Source organism: Sturnira hondurensis, unplaced genomic scaffold, assembly GCF_014824575.4.
Source record: "Sturnira hondurensis isolate 20B ecotype Veracruz unplaced genomic scaffold, ASM1482457v3 Scaffold0001221, whole genome shotgun sequence".
NCBI classification, from domain to species: domain Eukaryota; kingdom Metazoa; phylum Chordata; class Mammalia; order Chiroptera; family Phyllostomidae; genus Sturnira; species Sturnira hondurensis.
In genome coordinates, this window is record NW_028073852.1 from 3,578,138 (window position 1) to 3,597,022 (window position 18,885).

General features: G+C 63.5%; 2 protein-coding genes across 6 annotated transcripts in view; one reads left to right on the forward strand and one right to left on the reverse strand.

Moving 5' to 3' along the window:
- UBE2O (ubiquitin conjugating enzyme E2 O) overlaps positions 1-10,758 on the forward strand; it is a 41,417-nt gene extending 30,659 nt beyond the window's left edge. Inside the window, exons 4-18 of the mRNA XM_037064959.1 lie at positions 1,519-1,616; positions 2,108-2,171; positions 2,478-2,621; positions 3,104-3,213; positions 3,346-3,496; positions 3,757-4,229; positions 4,668-4,822; positions 5,086-5,198; positions 5,287-5,415; positions 6,067-6,156; positions 7,015-7,711; positions 7,957-8,093; positions 9,403-9,606; positions 9,699-9,756; positions 9,872-10,758. Coding sequence (XP_036920854.1) covers positions 1,519-1,616; positions 2,108-2,171; positions 2,478-2,621; positions 3,104-3,213; positions 3,346-3,496; positions 3,757-4,229; positions 4,668-4,822; positions 5,086-5,198; positions 5,287-5,415; positions 6,067-6,156; positions 7,015-7,711; positions 7,957-8,093; positions 9,403-9,606; positions 9,699-9,756; positions 9,872-10,530 — 3,282 coding nt within the window. The 3' untranslated portion in view covers positions 10,531-10,758. The remainder of the gene's footprint in view (positions 1-1,518; positions 1,617-2,107; positions 2,172-2,477; positions 2,622-3,103; positions 3,214-3,345; positions 3,497-3,756; positions 4,230-4,667; positions 4,823-5,085; positions 5,199-5,286; positions 5,416-6,066; positions 6,157-7,014; positions 7,712-7,956; positions 8,094-9,402; positions 9,607-9,698; positions 9,757-9,871) is intronic.
- A 2,052-nt stretch (positions 10,759-12,810) lies between these two features.
- Positions 12,811-18,864, reverse strand: SPHK1 (sphingosine kinase 1). 5 transcript variants are annotated; one of them, XM_037064987.1, is made up of 6 exons: positions 18,468-18,864; positions 15,280-15,483; positions 14,801-14,953; positions 14,576-14,670; positions 14,378-14,493; positions 12,811-13,907 (listed from the first exon to the last, which is right to left on the reverse strand). In XM_037064987.1, exons 1-6 carry the CDS (start codon positions 18,475-18,477, stop codon positions 13,094-13,096), a joined length of 1,392 nt encoding a protein of 463 aa, XP_036920882.1. In that variant the 5' UTR covers positions 18,478-18,864; the 3' UTR covers positions 12,811-13,093. The 5 variants fall into 5 exon arrangements, with proteins under 5 accessions (XP_036920882.1, XP_036920873.1, XP_036920898.1 ...); XM_037064978.1 differs by lacking the exon at positions 18,468-18,864 and adding an exon at positions 17,636-17,808; XM_037065003.1 differs by lacking the exon at positions 18,468-18,864 and adding an exon at positions 16,330-16,402.
- Positions 18,865-18,885: the final 21 nt, after the last annotated feature.

Here is an 18,885-nt window from a genome sequence, read left to right on the forward strand (position 1 = left end):
CCACCACCCCCCTGGGGCCCGCTGCCACTCCGCTCTGTCTGTGAGCCCTTGAGACAGGAGGCCAGACCTGCCCTCTGGGCTCTGGCACCGGTGGCTGCCCGGTGCTTCTCCCCCGCCATTCTGCATTCTGGTCCAGCGCTCCTCTCTCTTTTCGGCAAGCTTCTCTTCAGTCGTTCATTTTTCAGTGATTCCAGACTTACTGAGAAGTTCTTGCACCCCAGCCCCCTCGGCAGTCAGCATCACACTCCATTCGCTCTGTCGACTGGCCCCTCCCTGCCTCTCCTCTCTCCTTAGTCTTTTTTCCCTCAAATCCCTTTTTCCCTCAGGTGTTTGAGAACAAACTACAGATATGATGCCCAATGGCGCCTAAATACTACAAAGTGTATTTCCCCAAATCAGGAACATTGTCCTGCATGACCCCCATTCCACTGCCCAACAGTGTTCTTCTTCTTCTTCTTTTTAATTTAAGATTATTTATATATTTATTTTGAGATAGGGGAAGGGAGGGAGAAAGAAAGGGAGAGAAACATCAGTGTGTCCACCTGCCCCCTACTGGGGACCTGGCCCGCAACTTGGGCATGTTTCCTGACTGGGAGTTGAACCAGTGACCCTTTTGTTTGCCCTCAATCCCCTGAGCCCCACCAGCTAGGGCCCACCAGTATTCTTTTCCCCATTCTAACCCAGAATTTCTTTCAGGAACACACTTTGTGTTTACTGGTCAGCTCTTTGATCTTCTCTTTTCTGGGCCGGTTCCCCAGTCTTGCTTTGCCTTCCACATCCTGACACGCCCACCTCTTGGACCTTAGTTGGGGAGCGGTCTGCAGCCCCCCTTCCAGCCTAAGGCCCGCACCCGTGGCGGGACGGCCCCCGGAGTGCGGCTGAGTCCTGCTCTGGCCCACAGTGGCCAGTGGTGGCTCCAAGGCAGCGTTCACTGTGATTCCTGGTTGCGCTGGCATCTTCTGCATCTTCCCACCATGAAGTCACCTTGTGCCCCATGGCAAATAATTCAGTTTGGTGGGAGATGTGCCAGGGCCATGGCAACAGCCTGTCAGCCAGCGCCCCACCAACCAGCGCTCCACGGTTGGTGGATGGCAGCTTCGTGGCTCTGCTGCTCCCTCCTGGTCACGATGAGTGGGCTGCCGCCGTGTGGAAGAGCCTCACTGCCACCTGTCTGTCCATTTACTTGTCCGCCTTTTACATCCCTCTGGGCTCGGGAGCTCCTGTTATGTTTAGTTTCTGGTCCATTATCGCCACTATTTGTTTTTGGTTTTGTTTTTTATGAGTGTTCTATTGTTTATTCAACTTTACTCATAAAAAGCCCCAGCTTGGAAACAGCCCCAATATAGCCATTTAAAAAACCGGGGGCAGCCTGCCGCAGCGGTTACTTAGGTTCGGTACAGCCAGTCTGGCACCAAGCTATCTAGACCCTTGCTCCCCGCCTCGGTGGGCCGGGGGCGGGGGGCGCCTCGGACACGGCTGTCGCCTGCCGCCCCTCACGGCCCCGTGCCCTGGTCACAGCCCTTCATGTACGGCGACTACATAGCCTATGACTGCTGGCTGGGGAAGGTCTACGACCTGAAGAACCAGATCATCCTGAAGCTGTCCAATGGCGCCAGGTACGCTCGCTGCCGAGGAGCCGCCCCCTGGGCGGGGCTGCCACCAGACGGGCGGGGGGGGGGCGGTCATGGGCCTGTGGTCACAGGCTTCTCTTCAGTGGGGGCGACAGCGCACGGTGCTGTGGGCCTGTGGGGCCTGACCCTGGGCGGGTCTTCTTGCCAAAGCGTGAAGTCCTCGGTTTCTGGCCTCTGCCTTGTCTTGGTTCCGGGAGAAAAGCATTATAACTTGGCAGCTGGAGCTTCGTGGAGACATTTTAATGGAGCTGAGCACTCAGCCCCCGGTCAGGGTCTGGTTCACGCGGGGAGAGTTACCTGTGCCGGGTCAGAGCTGTGCTGTGGGCAGAGGAGGAGCTGTGCCCGTGTCGGGCGTGCGATGCACTCCTGCCTCTGGGTGCCTCCTTTTGAACCTGACCAGCCCCACACTGGCCGCCGCGCCTCCCGAGGCTCGGCCACTGGGCTGAGCGGAGACCAAGCCTGTGTCCCTGTTTCAGGTGCTCCATGAACACAGAGGATGGCGCCAAGCTCTACGACGTCTGCCCGCATGTCAGCGACTCAGTACGTTGTGGGGAGGATGTCGTGTCCCTTGGCCCCCCGGGCCGTGCAGGGAAAAGGGCTCTGAGCTTGTAGCTAGCCTGGGCGAAACGCTGCTGCTGGGCCAAGTGGATTCCCAGAAAGGGGCAGAAAGCAGTAGAACTTCTCTTCGTATTTTGTTAACTTCTCTCTCATCTTTGAACATCTCTGTCGCCTGGGGCACGTGCGGCGTTTCCTTGCCACGTGGCACTAGGGCGGTGGGGCAGGGAAACACCGTCCCCCGCGGGAACGCTGCTCACGAGGACTGTCCTCTGGCTTCACGCCCTGCAGGGTCTCTTCTTTGATGATTCCTACGGCTTCTACCCGGGCCAGGTGCTCATCGGCCCCGCCAAGATCTTCTCCAGTGTCCAGTGGCTGTCGGGGGTGAAGCCTGTGCTCAGCACCAAGAGCAAGTTCCGGGTCGTGGTGGAAGAGGTGAGCCTGGGCGCCGGGTGGGAGTTGGGGCTGGGACCTCAGCCTCCATGCCCTGGAGCTGAGGTGCTGCCCCCTGCTGTCCTCCCCCCCCCCCCCGTCCTCGCCTGCTCTGAGAGCCAAGCCCCACTCACTGGCCCCTGGACCCTCTTATCTATCTGCAAGGTTCTTGAGGATAATGGGAACCCAGGCTGTGGTCACAGAGTGACCAGTAGGCAGATGTCCCCCAGCTCGGCCAGCCCAGGCTGAGCAAGGTTGGGGAGTGATGAGTAGCAGGTCCACTGGGCCCTGACTGTCCGTGAGGAGGTAACAGGGACCCCGGTGGGGCCGTAGTGGTAGGTGGGTCCTGTTCAGGGTATTGCACTTGGTGTAACACTAGGAAGATGTGCTTCCTGCCCTAGAGGTCAGGTGGGCTCTGGGCGGCTGCCGAAGAGAGTGTAGTTGGCGCCTGCTGAACGTGGCCCTGTGCCATTCACTGCCCCCAGGTGCAGGTCGTAGAGCTGAAAGTCACATGGATTACCAAGAGCTTCTGTCCAGGGGGCACGGACAGCGTCAGCCCCCCACCCTCTGTCATCACCCAGGAAAACCTGGGCAGGTGAGTGGCTCCAGCATTGCCACCCAGTCCGTAACCTCAGGGGCGGGCCCTGAGCAGGTCTCAGAGCCACAGTCCCAGGTGTAGGGGGCTGAGAACTGCCGGCCCAGCCCCCTCCTCTCCTCCCCCTCGCAGGGTGAAGCGTCTCGGATGCTTTGATCATGCGCAGCGGCAGCTGGGGGAGCGCTGTCTGTTTGTCTTCCCAGCCAAGGTGGAGCTGGCCAAGATTGCCTGTGAATGTCCAGACAGACACTGCGCCCCGGGGGAGGGCTCCATGGCCAAGAAGGTACGTCCTCGGGGCTGGGGTCGGTGGGCGTTTGAGGAACTGGCCTTGAGCTGTGTCCGCAGCCAGGAAGGACAATCTGTGCTGCAGGCCTTGGGCGGCAGCCCAGACAAGCCTTGGAGGCCACATAGGTGTGTATAGCTGCTGCCCACCCCCAGACCGAGTCAACGGGGGTCCGGCCTCCCTGCGTATCCCACGCCCCCAGGGCAGGGCCGTGTGAGCCCTGCCCCCACAGCTCCCTCCTGCCCGCTCTGCCCTCGCAGGTGAAGCGCCTGTTGAAGAAGCAGGTTGTGAGGATCATGTCCTGCTCCCCGGATGCCCAGTGCTCCAGGGACCATTCCATGGAGGACCCAGGCAAGAAAGGGGGCGTCAAAGCAAAGAGCGAAACAGGGACTGCCAGCCCCGAGGAGACTCCTGACGGGTCCCCCAGCCCAGTGGACATGCAGGACGAGGGCCTGGAGGAAGCCCCAGAGGTGGGCGAGCAGCTGCCGCCCTTTCTGCTGAAGGAAGGCGGGGACGACAGGCTGCACTCGGCCGAGCAGGACGCGGATGATGAGGCCGCCGATGACACGGACGACACCAGCTCAGTCACCTCCTCTGCCAGCTCCACCACTTCCTCCCAGAGCGGCAGTGGCACGAGTCGCAAAAAGAGCATCCCCTTGTCTATCAAGAACTTAAAACGAAAACACAAGAGGAAGAAGAATAAAATCACCCGTGACTTCAAGCCGGGGGACAGGTACACCCAGGGGACACCCTCCCTACTGGCCGAGTGTCCAGCCTGAGATCACCCGCTTGGACTCGTGTGCACACGCACACTCGAGCTTGCACGCGCATGATGTGCAGCCCGTAGAGGCTCAGTGTGGGGGGCCCAGCTGAGATGATGCAGGTGCCTGGGGTTTGCCCCGGGGAAAGGAGAGATCTGGGGGTGAGGCAGAGATGGGATGGTGGCCTGGACCCCCGGTCTGCCTCTGGGACCCCATTCACTGCAGATTGCCCAGAGGGGGCTCAGGGCATGAGCACTGTGGGTGAGCGCCCACTGGCCTGTTCGTCTTCCTTCTTGCCAGGGGCTAAGAGTTTCTGGCCAGCGGGCCCGCAGGGCAGGTGGAGGGCTGGGGCCCTGCCCTCGCCTCCTGGAGGCCTTTGCACAGCCTGACTCACCGCTTCTGCCCTGCAGGGTGGCGGTGGAGGTGGTGACCACGATGACCTCCGCGGACGTGATGTGGCAGGACGGCTCTGTGGAGCGCAGCATCCGCTCCAACGACCTCTTCCCGGTGCACCACCTGGACAACAACGAGTTCTGCCCCGGAGACTTCGTGGTGGACAAGCGAGGTAGTGCCGGCTCCAGAAAGCCGTCCCTGCTGAGGGCCTGGGGGGGCCTGGGAAAGGGGGCGTGAGGTCTCAGGGTCAGGAGGAGCCTCGCCTTTGAAGCGGCTCGCTCGTGAGGACGGGGGAAGCCTTTCCTGCCCTCTGCCGGCCTGGCCGGCAGACACCAGGGCTCTGTGCCCCGAGAGGCCTGGCGCGTGGGGGTGGGGAGGGCGATGCCGGTAGCGCCAGCAGGGCTGCTCAGCCAGCTGTGCACTCTTGCTCCCCAGCCCAGAGCTGCCCCGACCCCGCGGTCTACGGAGTGGTGCAGTCTGGGGACCACGTGGGCCGCACCTGCGTGGTGAAGTGGTTCAAGCTGAGGCCCAGCGGGGATGACGTGGAGGTGAGCGTGCGGCGCTGCGTCTTCCCTCAGGGTGGGCTCCAGGGGCTGGGGTGGGCCCGGGCTCAAGGCCACTCACCCCGTGTCCTAGTTGATTGGAGAAGAGGAAGACGTGAGCGTTTACGACATCGCCGACCACCCTGACTTCCGGTTCCGCACCACGGACATCGTCATCCGCATTGGCAATGCTGAGGATGGAGCTCCTCACAAGGAGGATGAGGTCCGTGCCGCCCCAGTTGCAGTTCCCACAGCTGCTTCCCCACCCCTGTGGAGCAGTTGCAGTGCCTGGGGGAGCCACCAGGTGGCTCCAGGAGACCAGACCTGCATGTCCTCTGCCTCATCCCTAGCTGCCACTCAGCCTGGCCACCTGCACAAGGGCACACCTGCCTGCCTGCCTGCTGAGGTCAGATTGCACTGACGCAGCTGCTCCCCGAGTCCCGCTGGTTGTAGTTACTAGGGAAGCCCTGTTCCTTCTCCTCCTGAGCGCTGTGGGCATGCTGACTGGTGCAGGGACACGGGACAGGCTTGGGGAGGTGGCATCTGAGCTGGCCGTGGAGAACAGGCGGGAGGGTCAGGCAGGCTCCAGTGGAGGAAGGGTAGGCACAGAAGTCCCGAGGCTGGAACCCCACCCCGAGAAGGACACAGAATGCTGTGGGGAGGAAGGAGTTAGTGGGCATCATGTGCTCAGTGGCCCGGGGGCAGGGTGCGTCGGAGGGGTTTGAACAGGAGGGCCCCAAGTTTTGGTTACTCACTGTGGCCTCCTCTGGCTGGTGCTCTCATCTCGTCTTCATGGCCACGCCCTTGCCACCCACTGCCGGCGTTCCCGCTTGGAGGTGCTTTGGCCCTTGACCCTGTCCCATTTGCCCGGCAGCCATCAGTCGGCCAGGTGGCCCGCGTGGACGTCAGCAGCAAGGTGGAGGTGGTGTGGGCTGACAACTCCAAGACCATCATCCTGCCCCAGGTATGGCCTTGTGGAGGCCCACACTGCTCGGGGTGGTGGTCGGGCTGAAAGCCACAGCCTGTTCCCCGCTCAGCCCAGGGAGCAGGCGACAGGCTCTCTCCGTCTCCTGCGAGGGCTGCCTTGTGGGTGACGGTCTCAGGGAAGGCGTGAGAGGGAGGGCGAGCTCCGTAGTCCTGCCCCACTGTGCAGCCTCCTCATATTGCCCAGTGCGTGTGGGTTTTCACAAACCTCCCTGATTTGCCAGGACCCCCTCTCATCACCATGCTGGGAAAATGCAGGTTACTTCCCTTAGGCAGTAGAGCCAGCGCCACTTCTGGGAAGACTGCCCCAGGACAGTGGGGGCCGGCCGGCGGGGTCGGCCGGCGGGTTGTTCTCAGTGCCGTGCCTTCATCTCCGCATCCAGCTTTCCCCAGGCCTCAGCTCCCCTCTCCTGGGGCCCCTATGGGGCAGGGCCAGGGAGGGGCTCGCCCCTCCTCCAGGGGTGGGAACACACATACGTGACCCAGGCCAGCCACCACCGCCTCCCCTCCTCTGGCGTGTCCCCAGCTCCCGTTGCAGCCCCACAGAGGCCTCGGGCCTGAGCCTGCTGGAGGTGGGGCTGGGTCTGCCCCAGAGGCAGACGCCAACTGAGCACACACAGTAGGGGAGAGACCTGTCAGCTGGGGCTCCCAGTGCTGCTGCTGGGGCGGGGCAGGTGAAGCCACTTCTCAGAGGCAAGGCTGCCTGGCCCAGAGAAGCTGCCTGCAGAACCCACTGCAGGAGAGGGGAAAGAGGGCGGCAGGGCCACCAAGGCCCTGGCTCCAAGGGCCGGGCGCCCGGCTGAGCTGTGCTGAGCGGCCCGTGCCCGTCTGCCTCCAGCACTTGTACAACATTGAGTCTGAGATCGAGGAGTCGGACTACGACTCGGTGGAAGGCAGCACCAGTGGGGCGTCCTCCGACGAGTGGGAGGACGACAGCGACAGCTGGGAGACAGACAATGGGCTGGTGGAGGACGAGCACCCCAAGATAGAGGAGCCCCCGATTCCACCCATGGAGCAGCCAGCAGCCCCCGAGGAGGACAAGGGAGTGGTGATCAGTGAAGAGGCCGCCACGGCCGCCATTCAGGGGGCCGTGGCCATGCCGGCCCCGGTGGCTGGGCTGATGGAGAAGGCTGGCAAGGACGGGCCCCCGAAGAGCTTCCGGGAGCTGAAGGAGGCCATCAAGATCCTGGAGAGCCTGAAGAACATGACCGTGGAGCAGCTTCTGACGGGGCCCCCCACCTCCCCCACAGCGGAGCCCGAGAAGCCGACCCGGGAGAAGAAGTTCCTGGACGACATCAAGAAGCTGCAGGAGAACCTCAAGAAGACCCTGGACAACGTGGCCATCGCAGAGGAGGAGAAGATGGAGGCCCTGCCGGACGCAGAGCGCAAGGAGGACAGGCCCGAGGTGCAGTCTCCGGTCAAGGCCGAGTGGCCCAGCGAGACCCCGGTGCTCTGCCAGCAATGCGGCGGCAAGCCCGGCGTCACCTTTACCAGCGCCAAGGGCGAGGTCTTCTCGGTGCTAGAGTCTGCACCCTGTGAGTTAGCCCCTTCTGTGTGTGCAGACCAGGGGGTGAGGGGCACCCCCATGTAGCGCCACTGCTGCTCCGGGCCTGGGGCGGGGACAGGACATTGCCCTGGTGGGGCCCCAGGTCCTGATGCTGGGGGAGGTGGGTGGGACAGGTGTGGGTGTGCTCAACCCATCTGGGGAGTGCACCTGGCTTCTGAATGGAGTGCTCAGAGCCTCACCAGCAGGGATGGAACATTCTCTCTCCCCCTCTAGCAAATCACTCTTTTAAGAAAATCGAATTCCAGCCTCCGGAAGCCAAGAAGTTCTTCAGCACCGTGCGGAAGGAGATGGCGCTGCTGGCCACCTCGCTGCCTGACGGCATCATGGTCAAGACCTTTGAGGACAGAATGGCAAGTAGCTCGTCATGGGCTGGCGTGGGCAGGTGTGATGTGGCACCTGGGAGGCCGCCCACACCGCTGATTGGGTGGGAAAGGGACTGGGGCAGGTGAGGGCCTGAGCCTGGTGCTCCTGTCTACACCAGGTGGCTCGTTCTTTCTGTTCTAGAGTTATGTTTAAATCACGTAGTTGTTACCCAAGTCAGGCCTTCTTTTTGAAAAATTAGAACGTGACAGAAAAACCTGAAGTTGTCTTTGCCCCCGCCCCCCCAGGGGTCGTGACCCGGGAAGTTGGGTGCGTCTTCTCTTGGATACCTCTTACTTTTTGACGATCTCGTGCTTCCTCGTAAATGCGGGCTGTTTGGTGGGATTTACGTAACTCGAACGGCACTTTATACGGCGCCTGTAGTTCGCTCTCGCACTCTGCAGCGTTCCTCTGAGAGCCCCTCGTTGGCTCACACTGGGCTGGCCCCCTTTAGCTCCCAGACAGCCGTCCTCCTGCGACAGTGTCACCCCACCTCCTCTCCGTCTCGGTGGCCGGGCCCAGGGTCCAAGTCGTCCAGCCCCAGTCAGTGTCACTGTGTCCTTGTGCCCCATTCCAGGAATGGGCAGATCCCTTCCACGTTGTTTCCCTTCATTTTTTAAGTCCTCGCAGAGGAAGAGGGAGACAGAGTGAAACCCCGACTGGTGGCCTGCGTGCGTGCCAAGTGGGGGACTGACCCCAGCCTGGGCACATGTCCTGATTAGAAATCACGCCCACACCCTTTTCAGTTTACGGGATAACGCTCTGACCAACTGCCTGCCACACTGGCCAGGGCCTTCGCCTTATTTATTTAACAGACCCCTTGGGGCCCCTCCAGACCCCTTGGGGCCCGGGCACACACTGGTGGCAGTGGCTCACTGTGGGCGCCACCCCGAGGGCTCAGCGGCCCCAGGCCCTTCGGCAGCCTCTCCACACCTCCTTCTGGGGCTCAGGCCCTCTTGCTGCTCCGGTCCCCGAAAGCGTGGGCAGCCTGGCCCTGCAGAACGCTCTTCCCTCCGTCCTGACCCGCTGTTTGTCGCTTGCCTCTTTGGATTCAGAGCAGCTGTTTGGAGGAATACAACTGTAAAGTGGTGATTTTTGAGGGATAAGACCTGGTAGGATAAAAACCCGTTTAGAAAAACCCCTTGAATGCTGGGAGTTAAAAGGTGAGGGAGGGTCACGCTCCCCTCAGCCGCTGGTGCGTGTGGCCTCCGGGTGCCGCTCCTGTGCCCGTGGTGCCCTGGAAAATCACAAACCAGACCCTGCGTGGAAGCGCCTGCCAACCACAGCCTCCCCCAACAGGACCTCTTCTCAGCCCTGATCAAGGGCCCCACGCGCACCCCCTACGAGGACGGCCTCTACCTGTTTGACATCCAGCTCCCCAACATCTACCCAGCTGTGCCCCCCCACTTTTGCTACCTCTCCCAGTGCAGTGGCCGTCTGAACCCCAACCTCTATGACAATGGGAAGGTGTGCGTCAGCCTCCTGGGCACCTGGATCGGAAAGGTGAGCATCATGCTGCCACCCGGGTGGGGGTGGCCCTCCCCTGGGGCGGTGTTGGGGACGGAGCTGACCGTGCCGTGCCATCTGTGTTTCAGGGGACAGAGAGGTGGACGAGCAAGTCCAGCCTTCTCCAGGTGCTCATCTCCATTCAAGGTACTGTGGGTGGGGCTCGGGGCAGAATCTGGTGTCCCTGCCCCTGCCTGCAAGTCTGGCCCTGCCTTAGGGGTGGAGGTCCAGGGCCCTGACCCCTGGCGGCTCCTGCCCGCAGGCCTGATCCTGGTGAACGAGCCCTACTACAACGAGGCTGGCTTCGACAGCGACCGGGGCCTGCAGGAGGGCTACGAGAACAGTCGCTGCTACAACGAGATGGCGCTGATCCGCGTGGTGCAGTCCATGACCCAGCTGGTGCGGCGGCCGCCCGAGGTCTTCCAGCAGGAGATCCGGCAGCACTTCAGCACTGGCGGCTGGCGGCTGGTGAGGCGCATCGAGTCTTGGCTGGAAACCCACGCCCTGCTGGAGAGGGCCCAGGCGCTGCCCAGCGGGGCCTCCACGGACAGCAGCTCTGCAGTGGCCGAGCTCCCGGACGGCGGCCAGGCAGAACCTGAGGATGGCAGGCTGGCCCCCAGCGAGGCCTCCCAGGGCTCAGACTCAGAGGGCGGCAGTCAGGGCCCGGCCACAGCCAGCAGGGACCACACAGACCAGACCTCGGAGTCGGCGCCGGATGCCTCGGTGCCACCCAGTGTCAAACCAAAGAAGCGAAGAAAGAGCTACCGGAGCTTCTTGCCTGAGAAGAGCGGCTACCCTGACATCGGCTTCCCGCTCTTCCCGCTCTCCAAGGGTTTCATCAAGAGTGTGCGGGGTGTTCTGGCGCAGTTCCGGGCCGCTCTGGCGGAGGCGGGCATGCCCGAGTGCGCAGACGGCAAGTAGCAGCCGCCCCGTGGCACGGAGTGTCGTGGTGGGAGAGGCCAGCTGCTGCCTGCGCCTTCCCTCCCCTGGGCCCACCCCTCTTCCCGCTCTCTCCTCTGTCCCTGACACAAGCCCCCCCCCCCTGCAGCCCCCTCTTCCCAAGGAGAGCTTGATGCTGACGTGCAGGAAGTTTCCTGAGATGCTGCCACCTCTATTCCGAAGTAGTCTTTCTGCAGGCGAGCCCCCTGTGCAAAGCCAGTCTGAACCCTGTGGCCAGTGTTCCACTTGTCACCCGAGGCGAAATGACCCAGCCCAGCGCCCCAGAGCTGTGCAGAGCAGCGGTGGGACCGGTGGCCTTGCGGTGCATGGCGTACGGGTTGCCTCGGCGACTTCCCTCGTCCCTTTCATCCTCTCCGGTGCCATGGTAGCTTCCCTGTGTCCCAGGCCCTCCCTTGTTCCCTAGCATCAACATATTCTCCTGGGCACTGTAGCCACAGTCCACGACTCCTGGCTCTGTTCTGGCTTGGTTACCAGGGGGCTGCCCTCAGGCCTGCCCTCAGGCTGCCCTCAGGCCAGGCCTGTTGAACTTGCTCTCTCAGAGACCAGGCTGGGTTCAGGTTGACACCCAAAAGAGGTGGTGGCTCTCGCACCCCGATGCGGAGCGAGGACCCAGGAGCTGCTGGGAGAGAGACAACTGTAGGTGCCTTGCTCTTCTGTCCCATGTGGCCGGGTGGGCAGTCCTGGCCCCAAGGCCTAGAGTGTCTCCTCCCTGCCTGGTCCCATCCCAGGACCCCGGGGGCAGGAGCGTCGGCACATCCGGGGCCTTGGCACATGTGGGGGCCTCTCCTGTGTTCTCCACCCCTCCCACTTTCAAATACTCGTGCTGGGAGGTGGCCTGTAGCTCAGGCACAGCCAGGCCTCTCCACCACGAGATCAAGGTCGCCTGTCAGCCTTTTGCTTACCATCTCTGCAGGCTCCGTCTGAGGGGCTCAAGGTGGCTGGGGGTGGGGCCCGCCCTTGCAGAGACAGGCCCTGAGGTTTACAGGTTTTCTAAGCTTTTGATAATGTGAAGCTCCAGGTAAAGAGGATGCCGTGAGCACATTGCAGGTATGTAATTTTTGGTGTACGTATGTAATATTTAAGGTTGAAAGAAAATAAATTTCAAAAGCAAAGATATTAACTCCTACTAGAAAAAACAAAAAAAGCCAAAGCATGATGCGTCTTGTCCGCCTTAAGCTGGCTCCTCACCCGAGCGGCGTCATTTCCACCCAGCGGGCAGCGGGCAGCGGCCTCGGGGAGGACAAGCCAGGCCCAGGCCACGTACCTGGGGTCGAGTCGGGGTCTTGTGTGAGAAACACCCGAAGTGGCCGGGGGGCCGTGCTTCCCAGGGCCTTGCTCCCGTGGAGATGTGAATGCCTACTGCTTAAGAAATCTGTACAAAGTGCTGTGTGATGGAACCGTTTTTTTACTTGCATTTTTTTTGTTTGGCTCATTACAGTGTACAAAACAGACAAGGTGGCACCATTAAACCTGCCTCTGCCATTCATCCGGGCTCCGTGGCCTTTCTTCTCCGGGCACCTCACACACCCTCCCGGGGCGGGGGGGGGGGAAGCCCACTCTTGCCAGGAAGGCCCAAGGTAGTGCCCACTGCGCTTCCTGCCACCTGCCTTTCCCATCCTGGGGTTCACAGGGGCCAGAAGTTTAGTGTCCTTGTCTCTGGGCAGGGCTGTTTGTTCTTCAAGAGCCCATTTTTAGCCGTGTGGGCCATGTGCCCGATGTGGGGGAGATGACCCAAAGCACCTGGCCTGGGCTGCAAGCCAGAATGTTTGCCGGGTGTGGGAGCCTGGCATCCGCCCTTCCCTGCTGCTGCGTTTTAACTGGGGCTCAACAGCCACCCACCGGGGCTGGAGCCCTCAGTGTGGGGGGTGCCAGACTGCTCCTAGGAGGGGCCTGGGCCCACCACTTTGGGTTCTGCTGCTCCTTGCATTTTCCTGAGGCCTTTTCCCTCATCGAGGTGGTTGGCAGGCTGCGTAGCCCTCCGTAAGAAAGCCATGCTGGCTGTAAGCCTGCCTCCCATGTCTGAGGTGAGGCAGGTGGCCTGGCTCCTTGGCTTCTAGGTTGAAGGGTGTGTAATTTCAGGACAGGGCTCTACCCTCTACAAAAGAAGCTGTGGTCCTGCGCCCATCACCAAAATGACTGGGCAAGCCAGGAGGCACCACTGGGCATCAATGCTGAATAGTAGAGCCTGGCAGGAGCAAGGCGCCACTGCCCCCACCCCACCCCCTAGGATAAGACAAGTAGGCCAGGAATGTGACTTTATTCGGATTTGATCCATGGGGGCGGGGGACCAGAACCGCAGGGTGGCTCCCACGTCACAGTGGGGCCCATTCGTCACAGTGGGGCCCATTCGGCTGCTGCTTCTGAGGCCAAGCCCTGGCCCAGCCTTCCACGGGCGTCTTCCTCTTCCTGCGCTTCCTCTTCCCAAGGGAGCTGGGACAGCCCTCCAGTCCTGGGGGGAGGGGGGAGGGCCCCGAGCTCAGACTGCACTAGGCAGACAGGCTAAGGCACAGCAAGGCCCAAGGAGTCATAAGGAGACCTCTGGAGGCGGCGTCCGCTGAGGCTTCCGGCTGGGCGGCGGCCACTGTGGCTCTAGAGGTGAGGGGTCCCCACGGCCACTGACCATCCAGAAGTAGTCGGGGTGCACCTGGCCCTGCACAGCCTCGCTGACCATCATTTCCCCGTCCACAGCAAACACCCCCTTCCCATCCTTGGGCTCCAGGCGGAAGGCCACCACAGGCACGTACACCAAATAGGGACAGTTGCACTCCATGTGCCTGCCCTTCTCCATGGCCAGGAAGAGGCGCAGCAGCGAGGCCCGAGACACACCTGCCCGCACGTAGAACAAGTGCATAGCACCGGCCACACGGTGGCCCATGGGTGCAACAAACATCTCGCTGCCCAGGTGTGAATGCAGCTGCACCAGAACCAGCACGAAGTCCTGCTCTGGCACCACCGTCCAGTGAGCAGGCACCGGCTCCTCCAGGGGCACGAGGTGGGCGTCCACAGGGCCCTGTGGGTCCTGCCGGTCCAGAGGAGGGCAGGTGGGCGCCTTGGAGACCACCTGCTCTACAGGGAGGTAGGCCAGCCTGCCCCGGTAGATGCGCAGGGCCGCCAGGCGCAGGAGGGTGCCCAGCGTGAAGCGCATCTCCCCTAGGCGCCGGAACTTCTCGCTCTCTATGTCCACGTCGGCGATAAAGCCCCAGGCCAGGCTGAGCACGGAGAAGACGCGCAGTCCCGAGAACAGCTGCAGGGACAGCAGGTTCATGGGGGCCAGCTGCCTTCGGCACAGCAGCAGCGTGCAGTTGTTCAGGAGGTCTTCGTCCGTCACCTGCTCATAGCTGCAGGGAAAAGGTCCTCATGTGCCCTCCCCTTCCTCCTCCTGGGGAGTGTGGCCCCACAAGCCACACTGGGTCCCTGGGGACATGGAGCAGCTAGGCAGCCAGCTGGCATCACCGAGGAAATGAGCCAGAACTGAGGGTCGAAGCTCCAGGAAAGAGGGAATGGGAGTTACCCCAGCAAATGGGAATTTCTAAAAACCAGGCAATGAGCCCTGGCTGGTGTGGCTCAGTGGATTGAGTCCCGGGCTGCAAACTGAAGGGTCGCTGGTTTCAATTCCCAGTCGGGGCCCGTGCCTGGGTTGCGGGCCAGGTCCCCCAGTAGGGGGTATGCAAGGAGCAGCCACACATTGATGTTCCTCTCCTCCTCCCTCCCCCTCTGTCTATATTTAAAAGTAAAAAATAAAAACCAGGCAGTGAGGCGGCACTGAGAGGAAACTGAGGGCCCACCGCCTGCAGCCCTGGGTTCTCACCCTGCGTAATGGTTCAGCGAAGCTGCCAAGGCGTTGCCAGAACCAGCCGGGAGGCTACACAGAGGCTTCCGGATGGCGGTCTCCCAGTCAGGCCGCTCCATGAGCCCGTTCACCACCTGTTGGAGCACGGGTGGCCTCAGCCTGGAATGCGCAGACCCCAGCCCACCGCCGGCGCCCAGGCTCCCACGCAGGCCTCACCTCGTGCATCACCCCGTCTCCAGACATAACCACCAGCGCGTCCCAGCGTTCCAGCTCCTCGGCCCGCACTAGTTCCCGGGCGTGGTTCCGCCTTTCTGCGACGGCAGGGGCGGGGGGGGGGGGTTGGTATCCGGGAGACAGGGTGGGTTTGAAGGAGGGTGTCCCTGGCAGTGGGTGCTCCCCTGCACCACCTTCCTCCCCCACCAGCCCCCAGAAGGCCCTCACCAGTGAGCATAAGCCTGAAAGAGACATCGGCCTGGGCCAGCAAGGGCTGCACGTGGCTCCGGAAGAGCTGCAGGGCCTTGCCTTTGCCGCCGCGTGGGTTGAGCAGCACCAGTACGAGGCAGGGCCGTGGGAGCTGGTTCTGGGGGCCCCCGGCTGCAAAACCCAAACCCGAAAAGGCCGCGTCACCAGTCGCCCGCTAGGGGGCGCAGGGCCACAACTGGGGTGGAAACCGGGCCCAGAATGCCGCGGTAACTGAAGCAGGAGAGCCTGGCCGGAGGCAGCACCCCTCAGCAGGGACCTCCAGCGGGGAGCGGGCACCCTTGACGCCCCCATCCTTGGTTCGGGCCCAGCCCGTTTCTGGACTCGTCGGGGACAGCGTGTCTCTTCAGCGTTCCCAGCTCCTCTCTTCCGTCCCGCTGACCCTGGCCAAGGAGAGAAAGGAACCCCCCAACTGTCCTTCCAGGCCAGCCCCCACAAACCTGGATCCATAACCTCGACCCGTGGCGGCCGCTGCTTAGGGCTCCCCAGTGCTCCGGGGGCGCTGCCCTCGGCGGTGGCTCCTGCCTTCAGCTTCTTATCGGTGCTGCCCAGGCGGGCGTCGCGGTGTGGGCTGTGGGGCTCGCCTTCCCCGCCCGGAACGCAGGCCGCGGGGGCACACGCATCATTCCCTCCGACTGCCGAATCTGAGGGAGAGGAGACAACGCTGGCGGGGGCCGGAGCGGCTCTCCGAGGTGAGGTGCGCCCAGCCAGAAACTCGGACCACGCGCGCGCACGGGTGGCAGCGCGCTCCGACATCGCCGGACTCAGCTTTCGGCGAGGTCCAGGAAGCCAAGGCCGGGTGACGACCCAAAGGGCGCCCGGGTCCTGGAGCTGAGCTGGGGCGGCGAAGGGTCTCTGCCTGGGGCCTGGGTTCCGGCCCGACGGATGAGTCACAGCCCCGTGGCACTCTCTCCGTCCGACCAGCCCCTCAACCCCTCCCAGGGGCTGTCAGGGGGAGTCCAGTTGCGTAAAAATCCCAGAACTTGAGCGGACACCGCCGGGCACGAAGTTTGGGGCGAGAGATCCGAGCCCCAAGCCATCCGGTAGCCGGGATCGCGCGATGACTGAGCCCAGGACCGGCCGCCAGTGGCCGCCCCCCTTAGCCGAGTGCCGAGTGGGCGCGGAGGCCTCGCGGTGCGTGGCCCAGTTCTCTGGGCGGCTCAGGAGCCACGAGACGAGAAAGGGCAAGGCGGCCGGCCGGCCCTACCCAGTCTGGCCGGTTTGCTGGGGAGGCGCCACCTCCGTTCCCTGCAGCGGCTTAGGGCGGGACGCAGCTCGTCCCGGGCTCGGCCCCGCGCCTGAGCCACACAGGCCGACTCCCCGGCTTCGAGGCCTCCGGCCGCAAACTTTTTGTAAACTTGGCCGCCCCCCGCCGCGGTGCGAGGAGGCGCAGGCTCTGCGCCCGTCCTGGCCACGCCCCGGGCTCCGCACGCGGGAGGGGGTGGAACCCGCACCCAGCGCGGCTGGGGCTCGCCAGTCCTCGGCCTCACCGCGTCGCCTCCCGCGCTGTCCGGCCTGCGGCTCGGCAGCTAGCAAGCCCTCGGCTGGGGCCCGGGACGTGACTACGTGCCCCCGCCGCCCCGCAAAAAAGTGGAGCGGCAGCCTGGCCCGGGGAGAGGCGAAGGCAGTCGGCGAGGCGTGGAGCCCGGGGTCGGGTCACGAGCGGCGCGCCGCAAGCGCAGCGTTCCGGTCGCGTGAAGGTGAGCGCGCAGCGCAGGCCCGGTGCGAACTCGCGGCCGCGCCCAAAGCCACAGCCGCACGCGACAGGGTGCCGCGTGCCCTAGTCTCATTGCTCCGGGCAGACCCTCGGCTGCCCCTGGAGGCTGAGCCCTCGCTCCCCGGGGGCTTCTCCCTTTACGAACGTAGCTCCAGCCCGCCCCCAGAATGCGAGGCCTAGACCCCCGCCCGTACGGGGGCGTCTCACCTACCGCCCCGTTCTCCCCCAAGCGGTTATTTTTAGCTCCTGGACGCTGCAGCAACCACCCCGCCCGACGCGGCTGAGAGCTTCCTCCTGAGTAGAGCCGGGGACCCGCTAGGGGCTGCTGTCCGGGGGAGGAGCCCTTCTCAAGAACCTCAAAAGTTGGACCTTTTCTCCCAGGGGACACCATCAAGGCTCGGCTCACCAGGGCCACAGAAGCTTCCCGTACCACTGGCGATCAGGCCCCCGGGGCCCCTCACCACCCCGAGGGGAGCCTGGCAGTGTGAACAGGCCTAGGCCGTCGGAGAGCCCAGCATCGGGGGCGTGACCACCGCTCCCCGCCCCCAACGAGCTCAGCCGTAAGATGCAAACGTGCCTGGGAGTTCTCACTTCAACGGAGCCACACGGGGACGCGTCCGTGCTAGTGAGTGGGATATATACATACAGCAATAGACGCCTGGGTCCACGACCAACACGAGTTAAATCCCCCGGGGGGGGGGCGGTTGTTTGCAGAGACCCCAAAAAGTTTCCCAAACCCCGCCAGGTGGGGCCGAAGTTAGAAAAAAGCAAACCCCTTAAGGGGCTGAGGTGGCTCACGCGCCCACACCCGCCCCCCCTCGGCCCCCCAACACCTCTCCCCACCAGGTCTGGTGGGGTCGGTAACTCGGGCACGCCTCCGCGGCCATGGCTCCCCACACCTGAGGGGCGGGGCCCGAGGGTTCCCGGGAGGCGGGAGCTCTGCGGGCTGCTCGGTCCAGGGGCCCCGCGCTTCGCCCGGGTGCGCGTCGCCGCCCCTTGCCGCCCCCGGGCATTCCTGGGTGAGTCCTGAGCATCTCGAGCGCATTCCGGGAAGGTGACTCAGCGACGTGCTCACCGACAGAGAAACCCCGAAACTAGGGACGAGGGGAAGGATCTGGGCGTCGTCATGCTCCAGCAGCGCCGCAGCGCGCTTCTGCAAGGTCCGCTCTGGACGCTCTCGGCCCCCCACCCCACCCCCGGGATCGGAGGGGGGGAGGGGCGCGCTGCGGCAGCGGTGCTGCGCCCCGCAAGGCGGTGGCTCTGCGCGGGCGGCGGGAGCTAGGCCCCGCCCTCCTGTCCCCTTCCTACCTCTCTCCCCCCCTCCCCTTCAGAAGGGGTCCAGAGTCCAGGCTTCCGTGCCCAGGGGGCGCGGGGTGCGGGGTGGTGCTCCCTGAGACCGCAACCCTGGAGGGGAGTGGCTGCGGACACCGCCGGGGCGTCCTCCCCTTTATTCTCCCTTGCTCGAGAGGGCACTCGCTATCAGGCCCGAAAAGCTGCCGCCTTAAACCTTGGGGTCTGGTAAGAAACTGAGGCACTGGGAAGGGAAGACATGGCTGTGCCCGAGTCCGCGGTGAGAACGTCCTCGGCTTCGGGGGCCCCTCGCTTCCTGCCAGGGCCCCTGGAGTCTCGGGCCGGTTGGGGTGGGGTTGACTGGAAACCCAGCAGGGAAGGGGAGGCGGGGCCGCCTGCTGGGTTCTTCATCCCGACCCGGGGGCCCAGTGGGAGGGAGATGAAGCTCTCTGGCCCCGGTTCTAACCCACACAATGGCCTGTCTGTCCTCCCTGCCGCCTCTCCCCTGCCCCCCTCACCTCTGGTCTTTGCTCTGCCCCCTGGTTGTTGTCATTCACCTTCCCCCTCCCTGGCTGCCCCAGCCCCTCTGTAAAGAACTCTGTCACAACTCCGGAAACTCACCCATCAGCATCCCTGACCCCAGACAGGACTGGGCCAGGGCGAGAAGCCTTTGCCTGTGACAGCTGGGGGAACCGAAACCCTGAGAGGTGGAGGGTCTGGTGCCAACTGCTGTGCCAGTTGCCAGCAGAGCTGAGAGGCAAACCCGGGAGGCCTGACCCCCAGCCTCCGAGGCTGAGCCTCCCCAGGATTCTCACTGGTGTTGGAGTATCCGATGGCCTGGCGGGGGATTCCGCAGAGCTGCCCCGGTGACCCGGCTGCTCAGTCTTCCCGAGAAAGAGGAAGTGTCTTCAAAGATCTTCCAGGCTTCGCCCCGTCCCCGGGCTCCCGAGGAAGCAGCCAGCTGCTGCGCCAGGCTCACCATGGGCCTGGCATTAGGTTTGATCTGACCTGATCGCCAACTCAGAGCTTGGCTCTCAGG

What these genes read in the sequence shown, in the direction of transcription:
- SPHK1 (XM_037064970.1), bottom strand. Translation starts at nt 15,595, where the DNA reads ATGTCGGAGCGCGCTGCCACCCGTGCGCGCGCGTGGTCCGAGTTTCTG. An exon ending in TTTCAGGCTTATGCTCACTG is followed by an intron (nt 14,671 to 14,800) that starts GTGAGGGCCTTC and finishes CTGCCGTCGCAG; the next exon opens with AAAGGCGGAACCACGCCCGG. An exon ending in TCGCTGAACCATTACGCAGG is followed by an intron (nt 13,908 to 14,377) that starts GTGAGAACCCAG and finishes TTTTCCCTGCAG; the next exon opens with CTATGAGCAGGTGACGGACG.